This window comes from Acanthopagrus latus, chromosome 19, assembly GCF_904848185.1.
Source record: "Acanthopagrus latus isolate v.2019 chromosome 19, fAcaLat1.1, whole genome shotgun sequence".
Taxonomy (NCBI): Eukaryota; Metazoa; Chordata; class Actinopteri; order Spariformes; family Sparidae; genus Acanthopagrus; species Acanthopagrus latus.
Genome location: NC_051057.1, coordinates 19,177,632 through 19,197,507, shown reverse-complemented (window position 1 = coordinate 19,197,507; position 19,876 = coordinate 19,177,632). Strand labels below are relative to the sequence as shown.

The window sequence follows — 19,876 nt, the reverse complement described above, 5'->3', positions numbered from 1 at the left end:
CGTCTATGCCTCATGAAAATGTTTGTATCTGAGGCTAATATCAGGCTTTAGTGGTCTGACTTCATCTAATAAAGTGCATTACAGTCTTTTCGGTTAGAAATCAGCTTCGGATTTGGAGATTTATTAACATTAGGCTGAGCCAAACATCACTGTACTCAACCAGTAATTCAAACAGGGAATTACTTTATTATTAAATCATATTACATTGTTAAAAAGAGCATTACTTTTGGAAAACGCTCTTTTGATTTATCCGGGGCTGCGTCCAAATGTCTGGATGACTACCCGGCTCTTGCAGACCTGCAGACTTTGCGGATGCATCTGTGGGAAGTCTGCAAGAGCTGAGTTCAGTCCAAACCCACAGTTCATCCAGTCCACCAGGGCCCTCGAGCCGACTCTCTGCACAGATCCAGAGAGTTCGTCTGGGGTGCATACTTTAATGGACTCCAAAGATTTGACTGCAGTTCGTTGCAATATTGACGCGACGTAACAGAACTTACTATGAATGTGTAAATCAGTCTCTACGTGACTTGCTTGGTTTCTTCCTCCACACATTAAATTAGAAGCGCAGAGCAAATGGATGTCTAACTTTATAAACAAGAAGAATGATTTTCAACAAGCAAAATCTGTGTCACTGTCCTTTAAATCAAAACTCTCTAATCTCTGCTTGCTCTCCCTCCAGGCTGCTCCAAGGTGACCTGCATCAGCCTCACCCAGGAGGCCTCCCTCCAGCTGTCCCCTCTGCACGGCCAGCAGATCTCCATCCACTTCCTGGACATGACTGATTGTTTTTCCCTCGAGGACGAGGGTTTGCGAACTATCGCCTCCCACTGCCCGCGCCTGACACATCTGTATCTGCGCCGCTGCACCAGACTGACGGATGAGGCCTTGCGCCACCTGTCCCTCCACTGCCCTTCAATCAGGGAGCTTAGTCTCAGCGACTGCCGCCTGGTGGGGGACTTCGGCCTGCGCGAGGTGGCCCGCCTGGAGGGCTGCCTGCGCTACCTGAGCGTGGCCCACTGCACCCGCATCACTGACGTGGGCATGCGCTACGTGGCGCGCTACTGCCCGAGACTGCGCTACTTGAACGCGAGGGGTTGCGAGGGGCTGACAGACCACGGCCTGAGCCACTTGGCCAGGAGCTGCCCCAGACTCAAGTCTCTGGACGTGGGGAAGTGCCCGCTGGTGTCAGACAGCGGGCTGGAGCAGCTGGCCATGTACTGCCAAGGCCTGAGGCGAGTGAGCCTCAGAGCGTGCGAGAGCGTCACGGGCAGAGGACTCAAAGCTCTGGCAGCCAACTGCTGCGAGCTGCAGCTGCTCAACGTGCAGGACTGCGAGGTGTCGCCAGAGGCTCTGCGGTTCGTTCGACGCCACTGCCGGCGCTGCGTCATCGAGCACACAAACCCCGCTTTCTACTGAGACGGCGGGGGTGGGGTGGGGTGGGGTGGGGGAGCTGTTGGACCGGTCCTCTGACAAGTGGATGTTCTAATATTCCTGCTATGGAGTTGGCAGAGTGGAGCGGCCGATGTGTCAGAACCAGTTGAGCGCTGGTGGTGCAATACTGGCCAGATTCTGTCTTTTTAAATCCGCTTGGTGGCTGTTAATGCTGTCCTTTGAAAATACTTCCACAGAATGTATTTAACATATTTATCTGTACAAAGGCAGAGACGTGCAGAATCTCAGCATCTTACTTTTCCCTTCAACGTCACGATGTAACAACATGAGCACTGGGTACAGCTGTGTTACCATTTAAAAGCATTGTAATATATTTTGTTTTCACCTCCTTAAGGCCCTGAAACATAACCATTATCATACATTACTGCATCTATTTATAAACAGCAAGTATCTTCAGACTAAACCACTAGGAATGTAGCTCCAACGCAGCAACTCCAGCAGTTTCTCAGTTTCACTTTCCTTGTTTCCATGTTGTGTGCATGTGCACTTTACGCAATTGTGCTGACAATCATTTCAACTGAGCTCAAAGTGTCACCATTAGACGGAAGATTTGTCTTTTTTTTGTGTGTTTTTTTTTTTTTTTTCTTTTTCTTTTTTTTTTACTGCCAAACAGAAACCAAACTGTTACGGGATCAAAATTAGACAAGAACACATTGCTGCTATAACTGTGCCAATAAATTTCTTCAAAAAAATTCCTCCTCCGCAGCTGAGTGTGTTACTGAAACCCTCACCACAGTCTTCAAGAATCTAAACCTGCTCGTTCAGTACAACCAAAAAATACCAAGGGATGATTTTTTTATTTACCTTTAAGGAACTAAAATGTGTTTGTTGCAAAGGTGCTTCCTCCATCGGCTGAACTGGCACTTTGGTTATAAGATTGTGTAGATTAAAGGCAGTTTAAAGTGATTATTTCTGAGGTTATATTTCCTGTTTCTGCACAAAAAACCTAAAAAAGGAGGGGCAGGGTCATTGCGTCACCGAGCGACGCTTTGAGGCCAGATTGTGGTTCCGGTTGTGTTGAAGTCTACGGGAGACGCGTATCTCACGTAACGTATCTACGTCATGCGACCGCTGGTGAAGAAGCTCTTCCACAGAATAAAGGAACAAACGTCAGAGAGTAGGTCAACAACTGATTTCCGGACGTGGCTGATGATATTCTGGTGGAATGAGGAAGGTTCCAACTGATGAGACTGCACTTACACCGAAAACAGCAGCGCAAACAGAAGCTTTTCCTACACGTGTGTTAGGAAAGGAAAAACATTTCAACCGCGTTTCTTTCATACGACATAGTTGTGTTGGGTTTTAATGTGTTTCTCGATTCGTCTCCCATTGACTTCAATTCAACCGGCACCACAGTCGGGCTCCAAAGCCAGATTCAGTGACGTAATGGCCCTCCTTCTTTATTTAGGTTCCCTGTTCCTGTACAGACCCATTGCTGCTGCCCAGGGAGACTTGGGTTTGTCTTTACTAGAGATTATTTGTCAGTGTTGTTCACCAGAATCAGGCTGTGGGAAACCATCACCACCTGTTTTTGATTGTTGCCTTCTTGCAGGCTGCTGTTTATATACATACTGCTCATGAATGGTGGGGATTAAGTTAAAGTTATTATTATACTTTGGATCTGTACTGGGTTGAATTTCAGGCTTTTATATTTCAAAAATTGAGGTGAAGTGTCGAGATACGAGAGAAGTCAGTTGCTGCACCGGCTTCTTTCTGCCACTAGAGGTCCCCAGAGGTTGTAGATTTGTGTTTATTTACCAGGGCTGCTGCTCATCAAGTGACAGTGTGAAAGTTACATTTGACCATCCTGGTTGAAGATTGTCTCTCGGGTGTCACTGGAGGAAGTTTTTAAATGAACCAGGAACTTCCTGCGCTGATAAGAGTGATGAATTCAAGAGTTTGGATGGATGCTCTCACAGGAAAACCCTCACAAAACTTGTATGTATGTATGCACGGGTTTGTTTGTTTGCTTGCTCATTGCTTGCAGTACTCTAGCACTAACTGACTAGGACTATAGACGATGAAAATGAACATGCATCTGACCAGGTAATGTGCACTGATTTGGTCACTGCCAGAAAGAACACCTGTTGTTACAATGATCCAGATCCAAGTCATGACAGTATATAAGCTAAAACACTGATAATACAATATTTCCAGTCTTGCAGCTTCAGATATCAAGAGGGATGAAGACGGATGTGTTCTCTCCCTCCCGTGTTAAACACAACAACCACTTTATCTGCAACTCAGAGTCAACACACATGAACTATCAATGCTTTATTTTAATGATAAATAAAGAAGAAACTGGGTAAATATGTGCCAAAAGATTCATTCAAACATTCATAAATACACTGTAAAATATACTATATAGTTATATATATTTACATACTTTTTCTTCTGCTCCAGCAGCCCTTTATATTTCCTCTTTGACAGGCTTCAGGTGCAAATGAACTGATACTGACTGAACACAGACACTTGGCTCGTCTCTGTGCATCACAGAGGTCAACCTACTTTATAATAAATCAGAAACAACTTCTGCAGAGCCACCAGAGTTGTTTCTCTTCCTCCTGACAGATGCAGGTGTGTGTCTGTGTGTGTTTCAGTGTTCAGCTGGGATGCACAGTGGAACCACTTCTGTCAAAGCAAACAACACTACAGTGCTGCTTTGCTTTTCTTTTCTTTTTTTTCCCCCCTCGGATCCTCCTTTTGTAGTGGGCACACTGCTTACAGGTACTAGAAAACAGGAAGATCCCTCGTTCATGTTGCGTTGCTTTTGATAAGTGCGAGCCGTGTCAATAGTGTTTGGGGCTGGGCAGTAACTGATATCTCCCGAGGGACTTGTGTGTCGAAAAGAGGAAGAGCTGCAGACTTTGCACGCAACGGGTGTTTTATTTCACTCTTGGCTGCTCTCCTCGTCCTCCACGGGCTCGTCAAGTGTTTTGGTTTTTTATGTGTGGTTGCCTCTTCCACACAGGTCACCTAGCGGGCGTGGACTGGTGGACCGGCCTCATCACGACCTGAGGCTGAGCCTGCAGAGGAGCTCAGTTCCTCGATGTTGTTAACACGTCCTAAAAATGAGCTCCGATCTGAGACTTCCATAAAGTGCAACATTACATTATCACACAAACAGCGAAGGGGGAGGCGGCGGTCTTTCACGGTGTGTTATCGTCTGTGTAGCTGCATGTGGTTCTGGTTCACCGGGCGGTCCTCCCAGTCTCGATTTGTGCAGGTGCATTCAGGTGCAGGCTGTGGCGGCCGAGTCTTAACCACCTGGAAGAAAACCAGAGACACAGCAGTCAAATCTTTGTGCCTTCATTCTATATCTACTGTAGTAAACATGGCAGAGTACAAACATATAAACGCCGTATGGTTTATATTCGTACCTGAGGTTTGAGGCCACGTAGCTCACTGTGGACCTTTCTGTACTTCTTCTCCAGCTCCAGATACTTCTCCTTCAGCTTCTCCCTGTCCTTCCGCTCCTTCAGAAAGTCTTCCTTGTAGACTTCCGCCTGAAACAAGGAAACACGATATAATGTTTTTGAGAAAATCTCCTTCCTTGCTTTCCTCCCAAGAGTTAGATGAGAGGATTGGTATCACTTCTCATGCCTGTGTGCTCAAGATGAAGCAGACATTTAGCTTAGCTTAGCGCAAAGAATGAAAACAGAGGGAAATAGCTAGCCTAGCTCTGTCTGAAGGTAAAAAAATAAAGCCACCTGTCACCAACAAATGCTCAGTAACCAACATTTTATATGTTCTTTGTTTAATCTGCCCAAAAATCAAGTAAAAACAGTAATTCTTTGTTTCGTAGGCATTTCTGTGTCACTTCTTCTATGCACTTGTTGTATTACTGGAACACAAATACAACATTTCTGTTGCTAGGGGGTCTCTCGATCAAAACAACGATAAACAAAAGTCATAGTTTGATGATGTCATGATGAGGCATAGCATGATGGGAGTTGATGTCTTCACTGTTAAGCAACCACCAGTGTGGATGAAAAGACATTTGACATGACTCAGACAGAAATTATCTACAAATTCAGGAATTAAAAAAGATGACCAGCTTGCCCTGAAATATAAACATTCCGCTAGTGCTCCAAACTCCAAAGTAGTGCTGCTAGCTGCACGGCTAACTGAGCTAACTGGCTAACGGTTACTCTGGTGATATGCTGCCCCCTATTGGTTTTAAGTATATATTTGAGGAGTGGCTGATTCTTTCATATCGCACCTTTCAAGTTTTACGCCATGTTCTCCCTGTTAAGCTTTAAAAGTGCTGCCAAGTGGGTTTTCCCACCTGTGCTAAGCTAAGCTAAGTATCTCCAGTCTGTCCCTCCATATTTAACATAAATTTACACCTCAGATGTTACACGCAGATGTATGATTCCATTCTGATGGCCAAAGCTCACCTGATGTTTCCAGACGTCATGTAGTGTTTCACTGCTCGCCTCGAGAGGTCGAGCAGTCTGAAGTGCCTCGTCTAGAGCCTGAAAACACATGAAAACAACCATGATCCCGCTGTTGTAGCAGGGAACAGACACTCGAAACTCCTTCGCTCTGATGTGGAAACCTTTTCGTTCCCTCGACTCACCTTGTTCAGCCGTCTGATCTCCTCCTGCTGATGCTCCCACTTTCGGGTCAGACTCCTGTTTTGCGCGAGCAGCTCTTTCGTCTCGTTTTCAGCTTTTAGCACCGCGGAGCTCACGTCAGCATCTCTGGTCTGCGAGAGGATCAAATTATTAGACAGACTGAAAACATCAAAATGCCTTCACTGTCTCTCTGGGATCAAAACGTGGCTTCGTTCATTCACCTGTGTGCTCTCTTTATCTTTCACTTTCTTGTTGAATGTGATCTTTTCCCTGTCTTCACACGTCTCCTCCTCACAGTGGGCGTGTTGCAGTAGTGCTTTTAGATTCTGAACCTGAGCGTTGACGAAAACACATTTCAGTGAAGCAATCAAACAAAACAAAACAAAACAAAATACGTGAGATAGTGACTTGTTTCCCTTCCTCACCTTGTTTTTGTAGTACTGTGTCATGGTTCGGTACTCTTTGGCCCATTTCTCGTTAATCGACAGAAGCTGAGTGAAAGAGAGAAAGTGTTTCAGTACGGAAAGGTCCGGGTTGTTTGGGGATGATTATGAATCTCAGTTCTGAAATGTGCTCACCTCTCGCCTTTGCTCCTCCAAGATAAGAATCTGGGCTTTCAGTCTGACGTCGGCGCTGCCAGCTTCCGACTGTAACAGACAAAAAAAAAAGAGGAACTATTAAAATGTGCCGCACGGGCAATGATGAAATCCGACCACATTCACTGACTTCCCTTTACATATTTTTGGATTTTTTTTTTTTTTTTACTCTAGAGTGTTTCCAGTAACAAAAGGAACGTGGTCACTTCCTTGCGGTCAGGGATTCACACGGTGACAGCATGGGAGTGAGCGCTGTTCCGTCAGACGGATCTTCCAGTGTTGCAAACTGTGATCAGTACCTGAGGGTCGGGGCGATGAACTGCAGCCGTGCAGGGCTTCTCTCCACTGGAGGGGTCCGCCACACAAATGTCATACCTAGGAAAACATTGCAAAAGGTTCACATTTGTTGGATCCTTAAATTAAAAAAAAGTTGCAATACGTAAGAATATTACCAACAAACAGGGGCAGCATATCACCAATATATAACTGTATTCTGTTTATATGTCCATGACTCGTTAGCTCGGTTAGCCGCGCAGCTAGCAAGAGGTTTTCCAGCCTGAGCTAGCCGGTTAGCATGCTAACTTCAGTGTAAAACACTACATGGATGTCCAAAACTGTCATTTCTTCACATTTCGCTGACAGATTTGGGTCATTTTTGAACGTTTTCTGCTAAAAGTCTTTCATATTGTGCAGTTAAAGCACCAACAATGTAAATAATAAGGCTTACCTGTCTACGTTCGGCAGGGACGGATACAGTCTGTAGGTCAGTTTTCTGACGGATTCGCCGGCCTGTGATCGCTCCACAGGAGGTCTGTCCATTGTGTTTTCATCTAATGACTGTAAAACACACAGACGGACACGAATTACACATAACAGCCTGCATTAAATTCAGTGTTATTCTCATGGTCGACCAAAGAGCTTTCAGTTTTTGTTGATTCTGGCGCCCCCTGTGGTCAAAAGAGGTAAAGATCTTGGATCAAGGAGACTTTTAAGTCGACAGCTAACAGATTTGGTGGCTTTTTAGTAGTAATCTTGTTGGGCTAAACCTGAAGTTATCAACATTTTCAGTAACGTTATGTCTTTGTATAAATAAGCCGAATTGCAAGATACAGATGGGCAGCAAGGTCAAAGCTAAAGGCTACGTTATAAACTAGTTGTTCGCTAACGTTTTGCTGGTCGAAGTTAAAATAATTAACATCCGATGGAAATGAAAAATATTATCACTGATGGTCCTGTTTGCTTGTATAAGTCATAAAGATGCATTAGTATAAAACTGAGAGTGTTTCATGACCAGTTAAAAGCTCCTTGTATGTTTAATTGTTACTGTTTTAAAGGGAAACTCGTGTTCCAGACATCATTAATAATATAATAAACACATCAATATTCATTTGAATTAATAAACTAATATGTTACAGATACAAGGAAGCATTTGGAACAAACCAAAGACGAGAGACAAAAAATAACAAAGATACAAAAAAATGAAAATAACAAATAGGTGTAGAAATAAATTAAAATATACTAAAATAAATCCTAATCCTAATATAAAATCCTTTCATTTAACATCAGATTATGTCAAATACAGTAACTGGATGACGTTATGGTCTTGTGGGTAAAAACGTGTCGACTATAAACCACAACATCCCCAAATCTTGTCTGGACTTGTTCTCTATCATTCAGTCTGTCTTTCCTCTCAGCTAATAAAGTCAGAAATTAAAACAATAAAAAGTTACATTATGTTGTGTTGAAATTTGAGCTGACAAGAAAATCAACCAGCTGCAAGTTGTTGAAATCTTTTTTTTTTTTTTTTTTTTTTTTAAATGACAAACACTCTGATTGAACCTTGATCCGTGTGACATCTTCAGCTCTTGGAGCCTCTGGTGTTGATTTTTCAACAACACGATCGATTATTTCACTAAAAAACTTAATTCGTGATTGGCTGCAGGTGTGAAGTTGCTGCACAACTTCACAATAAACTCACACAGACAGAGAATCAAACTCACCAGAAACAAAACTTTTTTAATGTCCTGACAGCGAAGTTACATGAAATAAACTCACCATATTATTATTTCCTTCCGTCCTCGACACGTGCTGGTCTCCGGGTTTGAACCTCTGATCCGCTCCGCCGCTCAGTTATACCGAGGATTCTCTATGACGTCGCAAAACCAGCGCCGGCCAATCAGCGGCCGGGATTCCCTCCGCGCGGAGACGCCGAGGGTTTAACGAAGGAAAGGAAAGTACAAGGAGTCGATCAGCAGCGCGAGCGGTAATTATCGACGTGTTTATGGGACGGATCGATGACTAAGAGAAACAAGTCACTGCACACTGCAAGAAATGACACACAGGTCACCTGTCATTCATACAGATGTGGTTCATTTTCCTGTTTTAATGCATTATGTGGGTTGACTTCTAGATTACAAATAATTGCTTTTATTGTCTAAAGGGAATTTAAACTAAAACAGCTATTAACAGTACTTTTTTTTAATTTCAGAAAATATTCATATAAATAGATTATAGATGGGCTTTTATAGGCCGATATACAAAAATAAGTTCAAATATGGTAAAAGTAAAAAGTAAATTAAATTAGCATTTAAACTGATAATAATCTTATAATAACAATAATGCTAACAATAAAATGTTGTATATTAAAATGAGAAAAAAACCTCTTTCATTGCAAATAGGCAATACATAAGTTAATAATAATAAAAAAAACAATAATAATAATAACAATAACAATAATCACAATACAGTTAACAACAGGCCTAAAGACAAGATAATGTAAATATTATAATTATAAACCAAATTGAAAATGTATTTAATTTGAAATATTATGAATAATAATAATAATAATAATAATAATAACAATAATAATAATAATAATAATAATCACAACACAGTTCACAATAGGTCTAAAGACAAGATAATATAAATATTATAATCATAACACAAATCAAAAATGGATTTAACAACAACAACAACAACAACATAATAATAATAATAATAATAATAATAATAATAATAATAATAATAATAATATTTCAGTGTAAAAAATCTAAAAAATAAAAAAAAGTCTTTATAAAATTGCATAAAATAAAAACTGAAAATCAAAATAATTTTCGTAAAAAACTGAAATAAAGTCAACGTTTTATTTTCAAAATAAAACAAGAGCTGACGCATGCAGCGCGTCACTTTTTACAGCGGACAGCCGTCGTGTGAACTTGCTGAGTGTTGACTTCCTGGTTTGAACTCACGACGAAGAAGAGAAGAAGAACAAGAAGAAGAAAAATAAAAAATAAAAAGCCGGAAAATCATTGAGCAGCCAGTAAAAAGCCGAGGTGAAACTGTCCGCCAGCGACCAGAAGATGTACACTAACGTGATGTGGGTCATGGGAAAACCACACATCTCGCAGGATTATCGAGTTACTCAATCTTCTGACAGCTTGTTCTCAAAGGTGTTGACTCAGAGCGGAGTTATTCAGGGAAGGAGGAGAAGGGAAAATACGTGCTGCTCCTCCTCCAGTAAACGCACCGGGGCAGGGGACTGGACCTCACTGAAGCCTCGGTTTTTTATTTAATATATTTAATCACATATTAAACAGTATAAACAAAAAAAGAAAGAAAAATAAATAAATAAATAATCTTTTATTTATTTTGATACCAGTTCATTACAAGACACAACCTACTGAAAATAATAAACGTGATATTTTTAGGTTAATATCTGTGAATGTGGATTTTTTTTGTTGAAGTTGGAGCTTCCACCTCCATTAAGTTCAGCAGACGTCGGGGAGGTTTGAGGAGGTTATTTTGGGACATCCCGTCACAACCGAGGGAAGTGTTGGGAGAAAAATCCTCCCCTGGGCGGGATATGGCTGACAATTCAAGATTTGAATTTACCAGATAGGCCTTATTCTGCAGGATTATTGCGCTGAATTGCTGATTTAACCTCCGGTGGGTTTTTTTTTGGTCGATATCGAGAACATCTGGTTTCACTGAGAGGGCGCCTTTGGTTTGTTGGTGGCATTTCTTTGTGGTTTGTGCCCGAACTGTAGGTCAGAGGAAATTCTTAGAAGGATAAAGTTCCGCATTATGGACTCGCTGATAGTCAGATGTGTGACATATAAAAAAAACAGGACATGTAGCTTAGCTTAGCATAGCTTTGTGCTAAGACTGAAATAAAAAGGTAAAACAGCTAGCTAGAGTAAATAAAAGTTAAAGAGTTAAAATGTGCTAACAAGCAACTAAGTAAGTAGATTTTTACCTTTGGACTGAGCCTGGTTAGCTTATTGTGGGTATTAGGCTATGCTAAGCTAAGTGCATGTTGGCTATGATCTCACAAGACTGAAATAAAGGTGAAACAACTAGCTAGGTTCAAGAAATGTGTCAAGACGTGCTAACAAGCAACTAAGTAAGTAGATTTTTACCTTTGGACTGAGTCAGGTTAGCTTACTGCATTCATTAAGCTAAGCTAGGCTATGCTAAGTTAAGCACATACCTAATAACCATAACTGTATGGTTAACATAAAGTTGCCTCTATCTAGCTTAGCATAAAGACCAGAAATAAGGTGTCCGACAGCTAACAGCTAGAAACAGCTACAGGTAGGCTAGGCTAACTTGATACACCCTATCACTAAGATGCTGTGCTAACAACAACAGTTACCACACCCCTTAAATAGAGAAATGTACTTTTATTTTTTGCTAACACGGAAAATGGCGGTTCCGTTTAGGTGACTGCACATGGCGTAAGTCACGCCAACAGTTTGCACAACATACGTAAGCTCTGAATAAGGGGGAAACATGAGACTGGCACCATCTTCTCATCAAGCTCTCGACAAAGAAGTGATTTAGCGTGTTTTCCAAAAGGTCAAACTATTAATTCAAGTCAAGGCTGGTGTCCAAATGTTAGATTTTGCCCCTCAAGCTATAAAAACAACTATTTTTTGAATCACGTCTGGCACTCCGGAGACTCCGGTGGTAGACCTAGAGGTGTCCAAACTTTAAAAAAAAAAACTATGAATGATATCATGGATGTGTTTTGTACAGTCCCTAAAACCCCCTCGCTCGCACAGACAGAACAAAACTATGTAAATCATTTGAGCTCTTAACAGCTCGCAGTCACGTTCCCGTCAGATGATGGATGTCTGGGGTAAAGCACCTACAATAACAGTCCTTAAAGGGACTAAATTGGAAAAAATAAATAGTTTAGAATCACAGTCAAAGACCCTGATATGTAAACATGCTAAAAGGCCAGAGAAAAAACTGGACCTTGAATGTTTCACTGTAACCACAAACACCTTGCCGCCGTGTGAAGATTATTAGAAGTCCCGTGGTGTCAGTGGCAGCGGCCGTGACTCAAAGCGTGATAATGTTTTCCGACATTACAGTACTTGTCACAGCACCCCATGTTGTGGTTTGCACAGAGGGGGGCGTCCTTCATGTGACACCTGTACCGTGTCTTTCCCAGCACCGAGCACGGCGAGTTTACGGTACGTGTGACACAGCAAGCAAGCAGAGCCACCAGAGAGGAAAGAGGAGGTGATTCTCTCAGCCTCCTTCTTCCTGCCGCAGCAGTCTCACTCTAGAAAGAAAAAAAAAAGGCCTCAGACTCTGTCGAGTTCCTTTCTGTGTCACCGTGCTCACGCCCTCGCCTCACGCACTTCACACAGATAAGACATGTTTGTGGGCTACACCTTCAGATAGAGCCAAAGAGCAGATGGGATGGTTTTATGAGCACTTTCTATTCTGTTCTGCGGTTTTGGCGCATTTGCATACACCTTGTATTCTAACCTTAGGTCGCAGGTTCCGGTTTCACGTGAAGCAAAAAAGAAAGTTAAAAAATGGAGCGTTGAGCAGTAAATCAGCTAAGGAGTGCGTTATTAAATGTCAGCAAAAATAGTTCTCGTGTCATTTAAGGAGGTTTCTGGGTGCGTAGTTGCCACAAATCCCATTAAAATGTAACAATAAAGATGAATGTATTCATATCTAGAATAAGCTTTCGAGTTTCGTCCCTTTCTTAAAGACAGATCGTCTTTCTACAGACTGAAATTTGGTGGCAATCGGCTGCTAGACGAACATCCTGTCAATAATAACCCAAAGCTGCGACCTCCAGATCGTTTCACACGATCGCTGTCACATTTAACAGCCGCACACAATGTTTTACCATTTTATTTTAAAGAAAAGCCACGAGGAGATACGAAGCGAGGTCACCGGTGGAACATAATCGCGGACAGCGTGACCGATAATTCAGCCTTCCACGTGTGATATCTGAGCATAAAACGAGAGAGAAAAGTTCAAAAACACACGCACGGAAAGAATTTATCAAGAAAAATACAAGGCGGATGATTAAATTGTTGCTTTCTGCTGTATCAGTGTCATTTCATTCAGTCGGCTTCAACAAACAGGCTACACAGCCCACGTCTGTATCAGAGGAGGAGGAGCAATCTGCGACCCGAGATCTGCAAGAGGAGACAAAACGGGAAGAAGTCAAACTAATGTGTTGGGTTTTTTTGTAGTGAGGATTTCCTCTCTCGCTCTCACACACACACACACACACACACACACACACACAGTACTTACTCAGTTACTTCATTGCAGGAATACAAAATGTTTGAATCCAGCGCTTTCCGTAAGTCGATTTTTAAATTATCAGCGTTACAATTTGACCTGTCAGAGAGACACATGGAGAAAAAGCTTTAATGTTTTATGAACCCAGTTTGTTTTCATGCGTGTTCCTGCTTTGTGTCAAACTAAACCAACATTACACTCACTGAACTGAGATTACATGCACAGATAACACAAATAACATTTGCTACACACAATGTCTAGAATTTAAAAAAAAAATGATGAAAAGCAACAAACAACAATCTTACACATTCTTGTCTCCGGTGACCAGAATCACGTTCAGTTTCGTCACCTTAGGATATTTCAGTCTTCTTATCTCAACTCTTGCAAATGTACTATGAAAAAAATTCAATAACAGAATTCATAAAGATTAATAATATTAAGACTGATAAGATCAAGATGTTGAATTAAATCAAAATACTCAAAGAAAACAATAAAGGAGGTGTAGTGCTCACCTGTTGGGATTAAACGGTATTTCCAACGATCCGTCTAGCATCACTGTTACTTCTCCACAGGCGTACTCTGCAAACTAGAGACATAAAGACATGAGGGTCAAACCATGAACACTTTGTTGTTGGGCTGCAGGTTCACCTGGTGAGAAAAATGAGGAGAAAGATGTCAGCAGATTTTGTAGGATCCAGGGTTACATGAGTGATCCCAGGCCTGATGCACACTACCAGTCAAAGGTTTGGACACACCTTCTCATTTAATGGTTTTTCTTTATTTTCATAACTATCTATATTGTAGATTCTCACTGAAGGCATCAAAACTATGAATGAACACATGTGGAATTATGTAGTAAACAAAAAAAAGTGTGAAATAACTCAAAACGTGTTTCATACTTTGCTTTGTTGACAGCGCCGCACGCTCTCGGCCTTCTCTCGCTGAGCTTCATGATGGAGTCACCTGGAATGGTTTTCACCTCACAGCTGTGCCTTGTCAGGGTTCATTTGTGGAATTTCTTGCCTTCTTAATGGGGTTGGGACCATCACTTGTATTGTGCAGAAATCAGGTTGGTACCCAGCTGACAGCCCTTCTTGACAACAGTTAGAATTCATATCATGGCAAGAACCAATCAGCTGAGTAAAGAGAAACGACAGCCCATCATTACTTTGAGAACCGAATGTCAGTCAGTCCGGAAAATTGCAAAAACTTTGAATGTGTCCCCAAGTGCAGTCGCAAAAACCATCAAGTGCTCTGATGAAACTGGCTGACATGAGGACCGCTCCAGGAAAGGAGGACCAGGAGTCGCCTCTGCTGTTGAGGATAAGTTCATCCGAGTCACCAGCCTCAGAAATTTCAAGTTAACTGCACCTCAGATTAGAGCTGCATGAATCAGGCCTTTATGGTCAAATAGCTGCTAAAAAAAACACTACTAAAGAAAAAGCAACACGCAGAAGAGATTTGTTTGGGCCAAGAAACACAAGGAATGGACATTAGACCAGTGGAAATCTGTGCTTTGGTCTGATGAGTCCAAATGTGAGATCTTTGGTTCTTCTCTGGTTATTCTGAAGAATCTAAAATCTAAAACATGTTTTGAGTTATTTCACACTTTTTTGTTTACGACCTAATTCCATATGTGTTCATTCATAGTGCTGACGCCTTCAGTGAGAATCTACAATGTAAAAAGTCATGAAAATAGAGAAAAAAACATTAAATGAGAAGGTGAGTCCAAAAGTTTGACTGGTAGATTATTTATTGGCAAAACCATTTATTTGTTGTGCACTTACTGCAGCGGAGGCTCTGTTCCAAAATGAGAGAACAGCGGTGTTCCCAGTGTAATTTAATCCTTGGCAGCCATCAGTGAACGTTTCTACAACAACGCACACAAATAAAATTTCATTTGATGTTAGCTGATAAGACGCTCACATCAGCCACTTGGTCCTGGGCACCGACAAGTGAATGTTTCCAGTAAAGAAACACAGACGCACATCGAGTCTGTTTCACATTTTCACTTTTCTGAGTCGTCCCATCAAAACGATCGGTGCAAAAACACACACAGTGGCCTAACTGTGGCTATGTGTGAAGGGTGTTAATTATCTTACCATTGCTGCCTTCCTTTCCACACCATGTCTCATTATCCAGGATATTTCCCAACAGAGCGTCTTCCTGGGTGAAACAGTCCTTTTTACCTTTATCCTTGGTGTACTTGTGAACCAGCTCATTTGTTTTGCTCCAAAACATTGTCTGACCAAAAACAGATGAATTAGTCTACATTATAAAGTAATCTTCTCTGTTGATGATGTGCTAGAGCTCGATGTTTACCTGGTGGCATGGATGATTGAAGGGGACCTCGGCCATTAAGTCATCATAGTCTTCCACGGAAACCTTAGATTCTGGTTTTCCTACGTAGGCTCGTTCAAAGACATCGAATACATGTTGACAGTAGCTTCTGAAAAATAAATTACATATAATCTGAAACGTGCATCAGACACTGACCAGGTGTAGTATTAAAGGCTGGACTCTCCTTCTATATCCCCCAACAAATTATCAGTTCCAACGAAAACTTCTTGAACACACAAAATATCAACACAGCTCAAAGAATGAAAAACTCTTACTCATTGTTGTCTTTCTTGTACTCCAGACATTTCCTGATGAAACGTTTGCTGAACGTTTCCGGTTGACAAGTTCGCCATATAACCACAGCAATAATCGCCGCGACGACAGTAACAGCAATTGTGCCACCGATCCACCGCCGTTTATTCTGCGGCGGCTCAGTTTCAGTGTCCGGCACATGAACAGAGACTGTGTCCTCGTTGCGTCCGCCATGGGTTTGAATCTGAACTGCAGTGTAGCTAGTTGTCATTATCTCAACCCTGGCAAATGTCAACAAAAAAAAAAATTTAAAGAAATCCTTTTAATAATGCTGCCCTGCAAAGGCTAACTGCAGCAACTACACTAATTATGTATTAGAGAAAATTGGCTTTGAAGTTAAGTTTAAAATAAAATAGTTTTGTTTGTTGTTAGCATCTATTACATCCTATAAATCATTACAGACCTTGGATTTGTTTTAAAAACAGTTGTGTTGCACTCAGAAACTGTAGGGGGCACCAAATCCCACAAAGTGCCAATTCCTACATAATGTTGCTTTAAAGAATATTTCAAAATTTCAAAAAGAAATGAGATCATCAGTTAAACATAAAGAAGTCTAACAAGTCATGAACAATTATACGACTGATGACCATAAAAATGCAGGTACTGGACTTGTGTGTTACCTGAAAAAGATGTATGTGCATGTAATGCAAAAGAAAAGAGCAAAAACTACAATCTTGTTGTGCTTTGCATGTTTAATTCTAGAATTTAACTTGACAAAGTCTTACCTGCGTTCATGCTGTAAGTGTCTAAAGACGATGATCTTGTTGACCAGTTTTAAACATAATGATACATAAACTGATCAACAGGATGTGACTTATCTTTCAGAATTGTTAAACATGGCTTCCCTGTGTTGGTAGATTGTCTAACCAATAAAAATGTAATATTTAATCCTATTCTGTAATGAAAGGGAGGTCAAAGTGAAGACTGAATGTCTCAGGTGGATCAAGTTTAATTTAAATTCTGTTTTTTTTTTGTTTTGTTTCATGCTTCCTGTTTCCGGGCTGAGTCGTGATTCGTTATGATACGGTTGGAAGCTGAGGATCCAAATGCAGCAAACACACGGAAGGCAGGATAAAGAAACAAAAAGACGAGCTTTATTAAACAGAAGCCAAGCGATACACAGAAACCAAGAATCCAGGAAAACCACAAACTGAGAACTCAAAAGGACAAAAAAAGACAAAGTGGCAACAAAAGCAAAATATAAATCAATGAAGACACGAGGAACAAAAACCAGAAACATACCAGGGGTGGCAACACAGGAGAAGGCGGAACAAACTGATAAGGATGAAGGAGGGAACAAACAACACGTGATACATGAGGGCGCAATTTCAAAATAAAACAGGAAATAAGGGAACAAAGAAACCGGTATCATGATTCTTATTGTAAAGGAATGAGAATTAGACCTGATGAGTGTGTTTAAATATATAAAAGCTAGTCAGATGCTGTATGCATTAATGTAATTAGATGGTTTTAGCTGCTTTCTGTTGTAACTTGGATAAAACTGTCAAAATTCAAGATTTTGCCTGATAATTCAGGCTTCCACGTCTGATATTTGCCCACAACTTGAGAGAGAAAAGTTTAAAAGCACACACACAGAAAGAATTTATCAAGAAAAATACAAGGTGGATGATTAAATTGTTGCTTTCTGCTGTATCAGTGTCATTTCAATCAGTCGGCTTCAACAAACGGGCTACACAGCCCACGTCTGTATCAGAGGAGGAGGAGCAATCTGCGACCCGAGATCTGCAAGAAGAGACAAAACAAGAAGAATTCAAACTACTGTGTTGTTGTTTTTTTGTAGTGAGGATTTCCTCTCTCTCTCTCTCTCTCTCTCTCTCTCTCTCTCTCTCTCTCTCTCACACACACACACACACACACACACACACACACACACACACACACACACACACACACACACACACACACACACACACTGTACTTACTCAATTACTTCATTGCAGGAATACAAAATGTTTGAATCCAGCACTTTCCGTAAGTGGATTTTTAAATTATCAGCAGCACAATTTGACCCCTCAGAGAAAATGTTTTATGAGCCCAGTTTGTTTTCCTGTGTGTTCCTGCTTTGTACCAAACCAACATTACATTCACTGAACAGAGATTACATGCACAGAAAAATAACAATTGCTACATGCAACGTATAGAATTAAAAGAAAAGTTTCAAAAATCAAAACATGATCAAAAACATGATGTAAGACATTAGATTCTGGTTTTCCAATGTAGGCTTGTTCAAAGACATCGAATACATGTTGACAGTAGCTTCTGAAAAATCAAATTACATATAATCTGGAATGTGCATCAGACACTGATCAGGTGTAGGACGACAGGCACAGTTTGACTTCCCTTCTATATCCCAGTTGTTGAAACCAACAAATTATCAGTTCCAACTAAAACCTCTCGAGCACACGAAAATATCAGCGCCCACATCAGAGCAGCTGAAAAGAATAAGGAATGACAAAATGAAAAACTCTTACTTGTTACTTTTTCCTTCCTGTACTCCATACATTTGCAGATGAAACGTTTGCTGAACGGTTGTGATTGATCGCTTTGCCTTGGCCTTGTAGCCACAACAAAAACAATCACCATGGCAATAATAAAATCACTTGCGCCACAGATCCCCCGCCATTTCTTCTCCGATGAATTAGTTTCAATGTCCTCATTGCGTCTGCCATAGATTTCAATCCGAATCCGACCTGCAGCGTAGCTAGCTGTCATTATCTCAAACCTGGCAAAAAAGTAAAGGAACATAACTTAGATTATAAAAAATCCATCTAATAATGCTGCCCTGCAAGGGCTAACTGCAGCAACCACGCTAATTATGTATCAGAGAAAACTTCATTTCTGCCTTTAACTTTTCATCTTACTCTTCAACTTTTCTGCCTTTTCAGTCTTTTTTCACCTTTTTAAACTCTTTCAGCCCTCTTGCTCTACAGCTTTTTAGCTTTTTCAAATATTCATGTCTGCCTTTTCAACTCCTTCAAACATTTAACTTCATGTTCAGCTATGAAAATGTTACATTTTTTAAACTCTTTCAGCCCTCTTCAACTTTTCTGTCTCTTCATCTTTTTCAAATATTCATCTTTCTGTCATTCCAACTCCTTGTGCCCTCATTTCGCACTGTCTAGAAATATAAATAACATGACCGCATTCAGCAACTCCTCCTGTAACTCCACATACCAATATTTTGGTGATAACTATCATAGTTTTTTCTAAAATGGCATCAGTTTGGGAGGTGTTTTCCCATTCATTCCTTATGGGGACATATTCAACGTTGGCTCTGCTCCTGCTGCAGCATGTGGGCAGACATTTTAAGCCCTCTCTGCATTTAAATTTCCACATTTTCTGTCTTTTTTCACCTTTTTACGCTCTTTCTGATCTCTTACTCTATAACTTTTCACTCTTTTTTCACCTTTTTAGGCTCTTTCACCCCCCTTACTCCAGAGCTTCTCAGCCTTCTCAGCTTTTTCAGATATTCATCTTTCTGCCTTTTCAACTCTTTAAAACATTAAATTTTATGTTCAGCTATCAAAATGTTCACCCTTTTAAGCTCTTTTAGCCTTTCACCTCTAAACTTTTCAGCCATTTTTCATCTTTTTGAGTTCTTTCAGACCTTCAGACATTTAAGACCTTCTTTCAGACCTCTTCCTGTCTTTCATACATATTTTAGTTATCATCATCATCATCATCATCATCATCACAGTCATCATTATCATTATCATCATCATCATCAACATCATCATCATCATCATCACAGTCACCATCATCACCATCATCATCATTACCATTGTCATCATCATCATCATCATCATCATCATCATCATCACAGTCATCATCATTACAGTTATCATTGTCATCGTCATCATCATAATCACAGTTATCATCATCATCATCATAGTTATCATTATCATTATCATCATCATCATCATCATCACATTCATCATTATCATTATCATTATCATCATCATCATCATCATCATCACAGTCATCATCATCAGGATCATCATCATCACAGTCATCATT

General features: G+C 40.8%; 3 protein-coding genes across 5 annotated transcripts in view; 1 reads left to right on the top strand and 2 right to left on the bottom strand.

Annotated features, from left to right (window-relative positions):
- The window catches only part of LOC119009159 (F-box/LRR-repeat protein 7-like), a 30,298-nt gene extending 28,050 nt beyond the window's left edge, over positions 1-2,248 (top strand). The window contains exon 4 of the mRNA XM_037080194.1: positions 680-2,248. Within this exon, the coding sequence (XP_036936089.1) occupies positions 680-1,416 (737 nt within the window). The 3' untranslated portion in view covers positions 1,417-2,248. The remainder of the gene's footprint in view (positions 1-679) is intronic.
- Positions 2,249-3,709: 1,461 nt separating this feature from the next.
- On the bottom strand, positions 3,710-9,152 carry LOC119009142 (TNFAIP3-interacting protein 1-like). The gene is made up of 10 exons (XM_037080178.1): positions 8,684-9,152; positions 7,356-7,465; positions 6,928-7,003; positions 6,611-6,679; positions 6,458-6,523; positions 6,254-6,364; positions 6,035-6,163; positions 5,853-5,930; positions 4,833-4,958; positions 3,710-4,719 (listed from the first exon to the last, which is right to left on the bottom strand). The coding sequence occupies exons 1-10, from the start codon at positions 8,684-8,686 to the stop codon at positions 4,612-4,614; spliced, it is 876 nt and encodes a 291-aa protein (XP_036936073.1). The 5' UTR covers positions 8,687-9,152; the 3' UTR covers positions 3,710-4,611.
- A 1,096-nt stretch (positions 9,153-10,248) lies between these two features.
- On the bottom strand, positions 10,249-18,419 carry LOC119008934 (ADP-ribosyl cyclase/cyclic ADP-ribose hydrolase 1-like). 3 transcript variants are annotated; one of them, XM_037079690.1, is made up of 9 exons: positions 18,331-18,419; positions 15,802-16,059; positions 15,509-15,635; positions 15,289-15,430; positions 14,974-15,056; positions 13,699-13,772; positions 13,492-13,578; positions 13,199-13,285; positions 10,249-13,077 (listed from the first exon to the last, which is right to left on the bottom strand). In XM_037079690.1, exons 1-9 carry the CDS (start codon positions 18,360-18,362, stop codon positions 12,999-13,001), a joined length of 969 nt encoding a protein of 322 aa, XP_036935585.1. In that variant the 5' UTR covers positions 18,363-18,419; the 3' UTR covers positions 10,249-12,998. The 3 variants fall into 3 exon arrangements, with proteins under 3 accessions (XP_036935585.1, XP_036935583.1, XP_036935586.1); XM_037079688.1 differs by lacking the exon at positions 18,331-18,419 and adding an exon at positions 17,081-17,583; XM_037079691.1 differs by lacking the exon at positions 18,331-18,419 and adding an exon at positions 16,564-17,561.
- Positions 18,420-19,876: the final 1,457 nt, after the last annotated feature.

Bases quoted from the DNA above. Each gene is read 5' to 3' on its own strand.
- LOC119009142 (XM_037080178.1), bottom strand. The intron at 5,931-6,034 runs GTGAGTCGAGGG...ATGTGTTTTCAG, and splicing joins AGATCAGACGGCTGAACAAG to GCTCTAGACGAGGCACTTCA. The intron at 4,959-5,852 runs GTGAGCTTTGGC...TCCTTGTTTCAG, and splicing joins ATGACGTCTGGAAACATCAG to GCGGAAGTCTACAAGGAAGA.
- LOC119008934 (XM_037079688.1), bottom strand. From the start codon at position 17,154: ATGTATCACGTGTTGTTTGTTCCCTCCTTCATCCTTATCAGTTTGTTC. The intron at 16,060-17,080 runs GTATGTTTCTGG...GACATTTGCCAG, and splicing joins CTCCTGTGTTGCCACCCCTG to GGTTGAGATAATGACAACTA. The intron at 15,057-15,288 runs GTAAGATAATTA...GCGTTGTTGTAG, and splicing joins TGGAAAGGAAGGCAGCAATG to AAACGTTCACTGATGGCTGC.